General features: G+C 44.5%; 2 protein-coding genes across 3 annotated transcripts in view; one reads left to right on the plus strand and one right to left on the minus strand.

Annotated features, from left to right (window-relative positions):
- The first annotated feature begins 2556 nt into the window (after positions 1-2556).
- The window catches only part of MILR1 (mast cell immunoglobulin like receptor 1), a 28319-nt gene continuing 17724 nt past the window's right edge, over positions 2557-13151 (plus strand). The window contains exons 1-2 of one of the 2 annotated variants that reach the window (XM_059046997.2): positions 2557-2764; positions 9476-9736. In XM_059046997.2, the coding sequence (XP_058902980.1) occupies positions 2677-2764; positions 9476-9736 (349 nt within the window). In that variant the 5' untranslated portion in view covers positions 2557-2676. The remainder of the gene's footprint in view (positions 2765-9475; positions 9737-13151) is intronic. The other variant, XM_067022218.1, reaches the window with a different exon arrangement.
- Positions 7009-13151, minus strand: part of POLG2 (DNA polymerase gamma 2, accessory subunit) — a 44131-nt gene continuing 37988 nt past the window's right edge. Inside the window, exon 10 of the mRNA XM_067022214.1 lies at positions 7009-7464. The gene's annotated coding sequence lies outside the window, so the exon portion shown is untranslated. The remainder of the gene's footprint in view (positions 7465-13151) is intronic.

Consider the following 13151-nt stretch of genomic DNA (forward strand, 5'->3'; position numbering starts at 1 on the left):
ATAACAGAAATTTTGGATATAGAAAAATTTCAAACATTATAAGGGATGGAATATTTTAAAATTTTATCATTGTTTTTGTTCATCAGGAGTTGAGGATTTAACACCAGGAACAACTGGTGTGAAGAGAAATTCTCAATTTATCGCGATTACACATTATCCAATGGCCATCAGTTTCAAGGAATTCACTGGAAAAATTCAAGGCAGTTCCCCATGTCCAATCATCCTGGAATGTGAGCCCTGTTTCAAAACACCATACCAACTATTTCTAAACATCAACAAAATTTTGGAAATTATGAGAATAATTAATTAAAGATTTGCTCAAAAATTTATATCACTTGTTGAGTAGTTGTATAACATGACTTAGTTTATTTAGAGATAAACTAGGGGTAGTGGAATATATTTTAAAATATCTGATCCATGCATTGACTTATATATTACTCTACTGGTTGTGACTTTTTTTTTTTTTTTTTTTTTTTTTTTTTTTTTGCGGTATGCGGGCCTCTCACTGTTGTGGCCTCTCCCGTTGCGGAGCACAGGCTCCGGACGCGCAGGCCTGGCGGCCATGGCTCACGGGCTTAGTTGCTCCGCGGCATGTGGGATCTTCCCGGACCAGGACACGAACCCGTGTCTCCTGCATCGGCAGGCAGATTCTCAACCACTGCGCCACCAGGGAAGCCCTGGTTGTGACATATTTAATAATATCTCTGCACAATTCATAGAGGTTTCATAAGGATTAAATGAGACTATCAGTGTAAAGCTCTTAGACAACAAAAAGCCTAACGTTACTGTTTGTTTGACTATATTTATTGTTATCAAGCTTATCAATATGGTGAATTATTGTGGACCATAACAATGTGGATTTGGGCCCTAGGGAATGTGCCAGGTCCATGGATGAACTTTTTCTTTTTCCACTTGAGACTTCATAGCTGATTTGTTTTGTAATCTTTGACAGAATGTGATCCTTTTCTGGGGCCTTGCTAAGGTACTTCTAGCAACGTTTACTAACAGCTCTAAGTAGCACTTTTTCTGGTTTCCTTTGCTGTCTTTGTATCCAAGCTGTGGTCTGCAGGCTTCCTGCCCCAGCTGAAAGTTCCACACACAGAAATGTCCCAGACACGTCAGCTTTTCTAAAGACCTCCCATCTTCTGGGCGTGACAGTCCTTGGGAACCCAGCCCACCCTCTACTCAGGCCAGGATGGATGAGATGCTGCTGGGAAATGTCAAAAACGAAACCTCTGATTCCCTTTAGCAGAAATTCTAGCGTTAAGGGTCATCCCCCAAGAGATTAAACTTGTGGGGTTCTTTAGTGAAAGAAATTGCCACCAATATCACCGTATGAAGTCACCGTCAAGCACTGAGTGCCATCTTTGTTAGAAGAGCGGGTGCCTGAGAAGTAACTTCTACTGTCAGAAAGAAATAAAGCCCTTTTATGAACTAAAGGCTAAATAAGATGATTTGCTTCCAGACAGCGGCAGCCGGACAGGGAGGAAGTGGGGGTGACAGCAGCAGGTCCTGGCTCTGCTCAGACCCCCAGTAGTGGCCAGGTGTGAGGTTGGGAATGACTGACCACCACGAGCTGCACCTGAGGAGCCCGAGGAAGGAGCACTGGGAGTGAGTTAATACTGGAGGTCGGATGATCTGAAAGAACGTGCGCCTCTGTGTCCCCCACAGAGAGGACACCTGTCCACAGGAATGCAACAGACCTACAGGGCCAACCCTCAGTGGCAACAAGAACCAGTAACCCGGGATTCCCTGGTGGTCCAGTGGTTAGGACTCCTCACTTTCACTGCGGAGGCCCGGGTTCAATCCCTGGTCACGGGAACAAAGATCCCACAAGCCATGCAGAGCGGTCAAAACATTTAAAAATAATAATTTTTTTAAAAAGAAAAGAACCAGTAACCCAAGTGGCCCAGCCTGATCACAGCTCCCACCACTCGGGAACCCCTCACCCCTTCCCACTCCCCACTTCAGGCTGGGGACAGCAAAACCATGCATCCACTTCTGCATCCACTTCGCAGAGTCAGGAGAATTCTGGATTGCGGAGAAGTGAATCACTAGCCACTTCAGGGTTGTAACTTAGAGACTCTGAGACTGTTTGGGCCCTTGTGAAAATTCAGAGTCCCAGGTTTCATCCCCAGTAAGCCTGGAGTGGGGCCTAGAAGCCAGCAATGAACACAATCAGGCATTTCTGCTGCCATGTTTCTCTGTGTCTCTCTACACAGTCAATATTGCTTCCCAAGACTAAACCAAACTTCCACTAAATTCCTTTGGACACAGGCCATATCTAGAAAGAGACGATTGGGTGGGTTTGCATAAATACAATACTTTTTCTTTTTCCCACTGTCCAGCTTCCCTGCCAGCCTGAATTAGAGGCAACCTGTCACATCTCTCTGCCTACAAGAGCTCACAGAGGAGCACAGGGTCACATCAACCAGTCATCTTATGCCAGGCTTGTCCACGCAACTCCCATTTCTTTAACTTGGTCAAAAAGGAGGAAGTTCTCTATGTGACTCACCAACCCCGGAGGCCACCAAGCCTCCTCTGCCCTCCTCCCCGATTTCATTTAGGAGGACGTGGGGGCCATTTGAACAGACTGTTCTTTGGGGGCATTTTTCCTGCTGTCAAGTATAAGGCTCACTTACCATTTTGAAGCTTGAATCTCCAAACCAGAACAACATGTGGAAAAAGAGTTTTCTCATGTTCCTTTTCTCTCTTTCAGTTCAGAAGGCTGCACTGCATTGTGAAAGAATGAGAAAAACAAATGGTAAGTTTCATTTACTTCTCTCTTGTACTAAATCTGTTTTCACCTAAACGGTGAGACTGTCAGTATTAAATCATGAACATTCATGAACAGGTGTTTCAGTGCTTTCTGATGAACAACCAAAGGGAGAGTCGTTTCCATGACCTACTGTTTAAAATGAAGTGATTTTAGCAAGGGAGTTGGAGAATCTTTCCTGAGACTCAGAGATAAAATATTGAGATTTTTTTTTTTTTTTACAATGAAATGGTTCCTTCTTTCTCTGTTGTTTTTTAATTAGAAAAATCATCACACAATTGTTGTAACAAGTCAAGCAACACTAAAAATGTATCCTGGGAGGCAGTTTATCACCATAGAGCTAGGCTGTTGTGGTCCTAGTGGTCCTGGTTCTACCGTTTTCCAGCTGGCAGCCTGTGTGCACGAGGAAACCACTTAAAGCTTAATTTCTAACCTCTGTGAAGTGGGGAAAATAAAAGCACTTCCCTGGGAGGGTTGTTGTGAGGACTGAGACAAAACATGTGCCTCAGCACAGAGCCAAGCCATGTGCCTCAGCACAGAGCCGAGTGTATGAGGAACCATCAACAAATGCTAGCTCAGGTCGTTGTTGTTACTATACTATAAAATGTGAAAGTTCTGTTATATCCCCTCAATCCCTCTCCACTTCCAGAAGCAACAACTATTAAGTCTTTTGTTTCAATATCATAGTAAACAAACTCTTCTGTGACCTGTCCTTTTTAAAATTAACAATATATCCCAGACATCTTTCTTAGAGGAATGTGTAGATTTAGTTCCTTTCTTTTCAACAGCTGCATGGCAATTCATAATAGGACTCAGCCATAATTCATTTTTTAAAGACAATTTTTAATATCTCATTTAAACCTTTTTTTAAAAAAAATTATTTATTTATTTTTGGCTGTGTTGGGTCTTTGTTTCTGTGCAAGGGCTTTCTCCAGTTGCAGCGAGCGGGGGCCACTCTTCATCGCGGTGCACGGGCCTCTCCCTTTGTGGAGCACAGGCTCCAGACGTGCAGATTCAGTAGTTGTGGCTCACGGGCTTAAGTTGCTCCGTGGCATGTGGGATCTTCCCAGACCAGGGCTCAAACCCGTGTCCCCTGCATTGCCAGGCAGATTCTCAACCACTGAGCCACCAGGGAAGCCCTTTAATATCTTTTAAAGTAATTAATTAATTAGGTTGTGCCAGGTCTTAGTTGCAGCTTGCGGGCTCCTCAGTTGTGGCATGCGAACTCTTAGCTGCGGCACGCATGTGATCTACTTCCCTGAGCAGGGATCGAACCCGGGCCCCCTGCACTGGAAGTGCGGAGTCTTAGCCACTGCGCCACCAGGGAAGTCCCACGGCCATAATTCATTGAACCATCATCCCCTTACTGGTTGTTCCATTATTTTCCTTTGTAATAGAAACAATACTGCAGTAAACATCATGGTACACAACATGCTTTGTGGACACATGAGTGTGTGAGAGCTCATGTAGGATAAAATCCTAGAAGTGAAGTGGCTGGGTCCAAGGGCATGTCCATTTGAACTGTTACAGATACTGCTAGGTTGCCCTCCCCCCACGCTGAACTGGTGCATGGTGACCAACACTGACCACGCACATGGTTAAGTGTGAGTTTCCCACCCTCTCAAACAGTGGATACAGTCAGTTTTTAAATCTGTGTCACTCTGATGAGTACAAAATAGTATCTCCATGTTGTTTAAAAAATTAATTCATTTAATTATTTTTGGCTGTGTTGGGTCTTCGTTGCTGTGTGCGAGCTTTCTCTAGTTGCGGTGAGTGGGGGCTACTCTTCCTTGAGGTGTGTGGGCTTCTCATTGTCATGGCTTCTCTGGTTGTGGAGCATGGGTTCTAGGCATGTGGGCTTCAGAAGTTGTAGCACGTGGGCTCAGTAGTTGCAGCTTGCAGGCTCTAGAGCACAGGCTCAATAGTTGTGGTGCACGGGCTTAGTTGTGCCACAGCATGTGGGATATTCCTGGGCCAGGGCTCAAACCCGTGTCCCTTGCACTGGCAGGCAGATTCTTAACCACTGCGCTACCAGGGAAGCCCTCCATGTTGTTTTAATTCGTGGTTGCCTCATCACTCATAAAGTTGAGCTTCTTTTTCATGTTTGTTGACTGTGAAAGCTCTAGTACACCCATATAAAGGACATTTAGGGATGGCTATCTGGTTGGAAAGAGGCAAGGTCTCATCTTGAAGCTGAGCTTACATAAGGCTGAGAAAATATTAATTGTCCAGATCAAAGAGAAGGAGGGAGGTTTTGGCATTTTTGAGGGGTTTAAACCCCTCCTCCATCCAAGCCATCCCTCAACCCCAGCACTATTTCTTCTTTTGGGAATTACCTATTCAGATTATTTGCCCATTTATTTGTCTTTTTCTTATTAATTTGCTGTTGGTTTATGTATATTAAAAGAATACTATGCTTTTGTTTATGTTTTAAGTATTTTCTTCTAGCCTTTTACTTCTCTTAATTTTGCCATAGAGGAATTTAAAGTTTTAGGATAGTTATTTTTTTCAGTCTTTATGGCTCCTATTTCGTGTGTCTTACTTGGAAGACTTTTTCCAAGCAGGTGATATAAAAAACATTTCCCTATATTCCTTTTTTTTTTTTTACTCACAAGTGAGTAAAGGTCACTTCTTAGCAGGTCCAGGGGTCTCAGGATGTCTTGGGGACATCAAGAAGAGAGGAATTCACCCAAATTCATGGGTACTGAAGGTACAGTCTGGTGACAAGTTGCTAACTTGGCTTCTTAGCCTCGAGAGGCTATTAAAAGTCTAATCTGGAATTCCTTATAAAAGTTCCAGCAAAGCAGACTTAAAAGACCTACATGTTCAATCTACTCTTGCTGCACTGATATCAATAATCAGGCCAAGTTTAATGAGACCAGACTGATTTTGCAAACAAATTAATCTTCAATTATCTCTATTAAGAACGGGGGTGATTGTAGGGAGAGAACTCTGTTTCAGTAAAAGTACAGCACACCCTGTGGGGTGTCAAAAGGCCATGTCTCGTTGTCAGCAGTTAACATTTCCAATTTCTCTCCTACCCTTGACTTGGAATCACGAAAAATGAAAACGTCCCTACAAGCTGAAGCTTGACGACTTAGTATAAACTTCAGAAAAATCACACAGATTACATGTGGACAACCTCGGTGATGCCGGGGTGGGGGCTGCTCAGAGTTCACCCGACGCCACGGTCACATTCCAACTGTGGCCCAGGAAAAGCAGCAGAACTGCCACCACCTGCCCTTGCCCCTTTCCCATCCAGGGAGGCATGGAGACCACCCTCCTGGAAGTCCCCCCAGCTGACCACCCTCTGGACTCAGACCAGGCTGGACAGTTGGCTTTTCCTTTGTTTCTACAGAAGTACCTCCCATTAAACGCTGATGGCTTTGCCCGTACAAAGCCCTCACTTTGGCGGGACCCCACCCCCAACACCGCCTCCTAAAATGAGACACAGCTGCTTAACAAAACTGACCTATTGGGCTTCCCTGGTGGCGCAGAGGTTGAGAGTCCGCCTGCCGATGCAGGGGACACGGGTTCGTGCCCCGGTCCGGGAAGATCCCACATGCCGCGGAGTGGCTGGGCCCGTGAGCCATGGCCGCTGAGCCTGTGCGTCCAGAGCCTGTGCTCCGCAAAGGGAGAGGCCACAACAGTGAGAGGCCCGCATACAGCAAAAAAACCCCAACAAACAAACAAACAAACAAAAACTGACCTATTCTCAGGGCTGAGAAATTGGTTCAATGAGGCATGGAGCAGTTCACAGCTGTGACTCTTCCTGGTGGGGGGTGTTAGGGGGAATGGAGGGTGGGGGTACACACCCTGAAAGATGCACTCTGGCCATGATCACCTCCAGCCAACAACCCTCACAAAGCAGCAGGGCAAGAGGGCACCTCTTTCTGAAACCAGGGAATCACCCCACATGGACGATCTTATCCTCAGGATGGGAAGTCCAGGCCGAGAGAATTCTGCACAAGCAGACCTTGTTAAAGCATTTTTCCTCCTCCTTTAGCCTCCCACGGACTCTAGTTACCTTTCCACATTGCTGCTTCGTCCGACCCAGCACATAAAGCATTCAGGTTTTGCCTCTTCTCCAGGTCTTCATTTCCTTAGGAGGGCTCCGGCATCACCCAAACTTACATTAAAAAATGTGTATGCTTTTTAATGTGAACTTACATTAAATGTGCATGCTTTTCTCCTGTTAAAAAAAATTAAATTAAAATAAATTTATTTATTTTGGGCAGAGTCGGGTCTTTATTGCTGCATGTGGGCTTTCTCTAGTTGCGGCAAGTGGGGGCTACTCTTCGTTGCGGTGTGTGGGCTTCTCATTGCAGAGGCTTCTACTGTTGTGGAGCACAGGCTCTAGGCGCGCAGGCTCGTGGGCTCTAGAGCACAGGCTAAGTAGTTGTGGCGCACGGCCTTAGTTGCTCCGCAGCATGTAGGATCTTCCCGGACCAGGGCTCAAACCCGTGTCCCCTGCATTCGCAGGCGGATTCTTAACCACTGCGCCACCAGGGGAGTCCCTTATATTCCTCTTAATTCTTTTATAATCTTTTATTTTTTTTACATTAGATTTTCTGATGAGGGTTATTTCTTCCCTTGACATTTTTAAATAATAAAATTCAAGCATACAAGCAATCAGAGACTACTGGGATTGTGGCAAAAAGATCCAGAAGGCAGTTTGGAGATGCTCCCTATAGCCAAAAAAAAAAAAAAAAAGAGACAATAAGAATAAAATAATTGTAATGGGTTGTGGGTTGAGACACATCAAATACATTTAAATCTATGAGTTCATAATGATTCTTAAAAAATAATAACAATAAAGGGAAATATCTCACTGTTACAAGATGCTAGGAAACCAACTCATTATTTTCAAAATTGATCAGTAACAAAAGAGAACCAAGCATTTATCCTCCCTTTTCTTTCTTCTTCTTTTTGGCCGCGGGATGTGGGATCTTAGTTCCCTGACCAGGGATCGAACCCGCATCCCCTGCGTTGGAAGCACAGAATCTTAACCACTGGACGACCAGGGTCCCTTATCCTCCCTTTTCTATGCAAACTGTACCTCAGTGTAACCAAAGAGTTGACATGGGTGCTTCTCTTCAGATAATTATGGGTGATAAATGAAGAAGGAAAAATAGAATTGGTATATCACCATTCTGCAACCTCTAACGAAATAATGCTTTCTGGATAATTATCATCCAAGTCTGCTAACAAACAAAAAGAGAGATAGCCAGACATTCTGTGTCTCCTAATGGAAGTACACTCTACCCCCTATGCTGCATTCTTGCTAAATAAAATCGAATCTGAATTTCATCAAGCCTCTGACAGGAAACAGAAGAATATGGAAAGGACAGCATGGGAATGTAATTAATGAAATCCAGACCATGGAATACACTTCAGAGCAAACAACTTGCTATCTTCAACAAATAAAGGGCATCCCTGGTGGTGCAGTGGTTAAGAATCTGCCTGCCAATGCAGGGGACATGGGTTTGAGCCCTGGTCTGGGAAGATCCCACATGCCACGGAGCAGCTAGGCCTGTGCACCACAACTACTGAGCCTGCACTCTAGAACCCGCGAGCCACAACTACTGAGCCCATGCATAACTAATGAAGCGCGTGCACCTACAGCCCATACTCCACAACAAGAGAAGCCACCACAATGAGAAGCCCGTGCACCACAACGAAGAGTAGCCCTGTTCACCGCAACTAGAGAAAGCCCGCACGCAGCAACAAAGACCCAATGCAGCCAAAAATAAGTAAATTTATTTTAAAAAAACAAAGTGCAGGGGGAAAGAAAAGAGACAGAAAGGTCTACAGATGAAAAAAGTCATAAGAAACATTAGCAACTAACTACAATAGGCCATTATGGATCCTGAAAGAAAAATCAGATAATTGGGGGAATTAGAACACTAACTAGATATCTGATGATACTTTTAAAATATTGTTAATTTTTAGGTGTGATAATGGTATTGTTATTTTTACCAGAGTCCTTATCTTTTAGAGGTACAAACTATTAACGTCCTCTAGCCAAAGATCACCAGGGACACACGTGTAGTTGAACCAAGTTGAGTTTTAAGAGAAAATGCATATCATGGAGTAAGCAAGAGAGCATCTTACAGTAAGATCTGCGTTAGGTAACTTGGAGGAAGATTCAAGGCAGCAGGCTTTACTCTGAATTGGATTCTTTTAGGAAGTGGAAATAATGATATGGTTGGGAATCTTAATAATTCTTATCTAAAAGATAAGAAGAGCAGTGCAAGGCAAAAGCTCTGACTGATAAAGAAGCAGCAGTCAATCATATTGTTAAGTTTAGAGGGATACTTGGCCATTTTTGTGTTTTGGACCATGTTCGTGTCTTCATCTGTGTTCAGACATGATTATGGAGTCACCGTGTCTTTGTCTTGCTCTGATATGGTCACAGAGTGGCCTTGTCTGGTACTGGTGACCAGTCAGTTCCTAGCCAGCACAAAAGAGCTTGGTAAGGCTGCCCGTCTCACTGGGAGAGGCCTCTGTAGGCACTGGGGCTTCCTCACACACTGTCCAGCCTGGCTGTGCAGGCAAGAAATGTGCCCTACCTTTGGAAAGTTCACCAGGAACAGAGGGTCTCCACCACCTTGACCCACAAAATGTGGGTAGACAACCACCAAGTTATTATTGATGGATGTTAACAAGGACTTTCTCTTGTGTTATTTTGCTTTCCAGAATTCCCTTCTCCAAATTTGAACTCACAAATGGATGCAGTCATGAGGGGTCAGAATGTATCTCTATCTTGTTTCAACCAGAACAAATCACTGCGGATCACCTATTTTTTGTTTCGGGGTGAGAAATGCCTGGGCATCCAGAATGGACCCATGACTTTTAACCTAACAATCTCAGAAGCCCGTGACTTGGGCCCCTACAAATGCAAAGCCCAAGTTTCTAACTGCTCAAAATACAGTCGTGAGTTCAACTTCACATTTGTTGGTAAGTAGGGTGCTTGTTACTCGGCGGCCCTGTGATTTGGAGGGATTCTTTCCTGTTCTAGGATGGGCTCTCTGTTCTGCTTGTTAACACTCCCTCAAGAGCCTGGCAAGTATGTCACTGAGATCTTTTTTCTTAATAATTCCATGTCACTTTCTCTCCAAATACTTTTGGCTGTTTCAAATAAGAATATGCTGATGGCCCAAGACAAAAAGTCTTACATCAACAATTTGAAAAGTTGTTGAGATCTTTTCTAGATGCTTTACTCTACGATTCTCATTGTGTAGGTAAAAAAAAAGACTTTTTCTTTTAAGATTCAAATAAGAAGTCTTAGAATCAATGTTGGACCCTGTGGCAAGGGTCTCCAGAGCCGCAGGCTTTTCCCGCCTTCTTCCCTTTGCAATGGCCATCAGCCTGCACTCTTCCTGCCCAACTGCATTTTTTTGGCTACGACACTCAGCTTGCAGGATCTCAGTTCCCCAACCAGGGATTGAACCTGGGCCACGGAAGTGAAAGCCCGGGATCCTAACCACTAGGCCACCAGGGAACTCCCCAGCCACATTTTATTACTTTTATATTTTTCTCTCGCATCTTCCCACCCCAAGCCTTTCACAACCTAGCATGAATGGCCTCATCCATGAAGGTGACCTTGATAGTGGACTCCTGGGAAAGGGAGAGAGTGTTTCCAGGTAATACATGTACTTGGAGTCTTCCAAACAGAGGAGCCCTGACTTACTGATTGAATCTTTGAGTGATTCTCTGGGTCTGTGCTCTCCATTATGGTAGCCACTACCACACGTTTTATTTAAGTTTAAATTCAAGTTAATTAAAATTACCTTAAGTTAAAAAATTCATCTCCTCAGTCTCATTAGTCACATTTCAAGTGCTCAAGAGCCACAGATGTGGGGTGGCTGCTGTATTAGACAACACAGACACAGAACATTTCCATCATCACAGAAAGTTCCATTGGACACCTCTGCTCTAGGTCAAAGATTCTCAGCTTTTTAGGTTATAACCATTTTAACAATCTAATGATAGCAGTGGATACTTTCCCTGAGACATGTTACAGATACAAATTTCTGCATTAAGACTTGAAGGGATACTGTGGGCTCTGGATTAGAGCCAACCATCTTAGGACAAATTTGAACACAAACTCAATGGAAGCCATAACTGTAAATGAAATGTAAAAAGAAGAAGACCATGCAAACATGGTCTGGGATGTAGTGGATGATGTGAGGGCAGTACCCTGGCTGATAATATTCTCTGGCGGTCAGATTCCTGCTGGACTGGGCAGCCTGGTTTTGCAGAAAGAGTAACAGAATAGGCATCAGGGAACCTGTGTACCACTAGCTTCCTGCGCAAGGCTGAAGCCTTAAATCAATTGATTTAAAAAACCCCAAGTCTTCATTTCCTGAGCTTCCATCCCACAGATATGTATACAATCTTCCCACATCCCGCCTTCAGAGCAAATGCACAAGTTTCTTGCAATGTGTTACAGTAATTGCACCATCCTGTAGAACTTTTAAAATAGATTATAAAAACCTGTATCGGGCTTCCCTGGTGGCGCAGTGGTTGAGAATCCGCCTGCCGATGCAGGAGACACGGGTTCGTGCCCTGGTCCGGGAAGATCCCACATGCCGCGGAGCAACTAAGCCCGTGAGCCATGGCCGCTGGGCCTGCCAGTCCGGAGCCTGTGCTCCACAACGGGAGAGGCCACAACAGTGAGAGGCCCACATACCGCAAAAAAAAAAAACAAACCTGTATCATCTTCATTTGGGTCAGATTAATAAATACCTACTGAATGCTGACCCCATGCAAGTAATTGTGCTGGATGTTGCCAGGGTTTTGATGATGCCTAAGACAGGATCTTGTCTCCAACCCAGTAAGGGGTGTGAGCCGTGAACACAAATTCATGAATCACTGATTCACTCATCAAATATTTAATGATATCCCTGATGTGCCGAGCCCTGGATATATATTAGTTCCTGCCTTGGTGGAGCTTACAGTCTATTTGGGGAGGCATAAAACCCAAGTACCCAAGCAAATAAATTCATAATCACAAACTGTGTGGATTGTTATAAAGAAAAAGAAACTGGCACAGTGATGGAGAGAGGTCGGGGGAGTGACCTCCTTAGATAGGGTAGTTAGGGAAGGCCTTTCTACAGGGATGGCATTTAAGAAGAGCACTGAAGGATGAGAAGGGGTTAGCTATGTGAAGAGACAGGGAAAAAGGGCTCTTGTCAAGGGACAATAACCTGTGCCAGGGGCTCCAACTTAGGAAAGAACTTGGCTGTTGGGAAGGACCTAATAAGGCACTGGTATGGCTGGAGGTCTGATGAGGGGAGTGTGACCCCAGGTGAGACTGGAAAGGGAGGGGGAGCCAAGTCAGGCCTATTTATCAGGCCCAATTTCTCACCTTCAATGTTAATTCATCCTGGGTGGGGCACGGCAAGGGTAGAGGTTGGGGATCGGCTGGGAGGCTTTTGCTGTCGTCCAGGAGACACACAATGGTGGAGATGGAGAGAAGTGGATGGATTCAAAATATATTTTGGAGAAAGAAACAACAGGACTTGCTGATTGATTAGATTTGGAATCACAGGTAGTAAAGGTGAGGAAGGAATCAAGAATGACTTCCAGATGTCAAGTGTGATCAGCTGACGAGGAGTGGTGTCATTTACTGAGATGGGCAAAAATGGAAGTTAATTGTTCAATGGGTATAAAGTTTTGGTTATGCAAGATGAGTACGTTCTAGAGATCTGTGACTATAGATAACTATAGATAACTACAGACTATAGTTAACAGTGCTGTACTGTGCACTTCCTTTAAGAGGTAGATCTCATGTTAACTGTTCTTAGCACAATGAAAATAAATGAGTGATTGAATAAAAACATTTTTAAAAAGAACAGGATTTTAACATATGTTTATCTACCTACGAATTGATTCATTAACTAGCAGATTAACTAGAGTTCAGTTTCAAACAGGTTATGTTTGAGGTGACCAGGAGACATCCAAGTGGATCATGTAATAAGAGGTAGAAAAGTTATTAAGAGGATGGGACCAAGTGCTACAGGAGGCAGAGGAAGAGGGAGAAGTTCCGCCTGGAGGACTAAGGAAAAGTTTTCTGGGGAAGGTGGCAACTGAATGAGCCTTAAAGGACCCCTTGATTGATTGACTGATTGATTGATTTTCGGCTGCACTGGGTCTTTGTTGCAGCATGCAGGCTTCTCATTGCTGTGGCTTCTCTTGTTGCAGAGCACGGGCTCTAGGCATGTGGGCTTCAGTAGTTGCAGCACGCTGGCCCTAGAGTGCACAGGCTTCAGTAGTTGTGGCACGCAGGCTCAGTAGTTGTGGCTTGTGGGCTCTAGAGTGCAGGCTCAGTGGTTGTGGCGCACGGGCTTAGTTGCTCCACGGCACGTGG

The sequence above is a fragment of the Kogia breviceps genome, chromosome 19, assembly GCF_026419965.1.
Source record: "Kogia breviceps isolate mKogBre1 chromosome 19, mKogBre1 haplotype 1, whole genome shotgun sequence".
Taxonomy (NCBI): Eukaryota; Metazoa; Chordata; class Mammalia; order Artiodactyla; family Physeteridae; genus Kogia; species Kogia breviceps.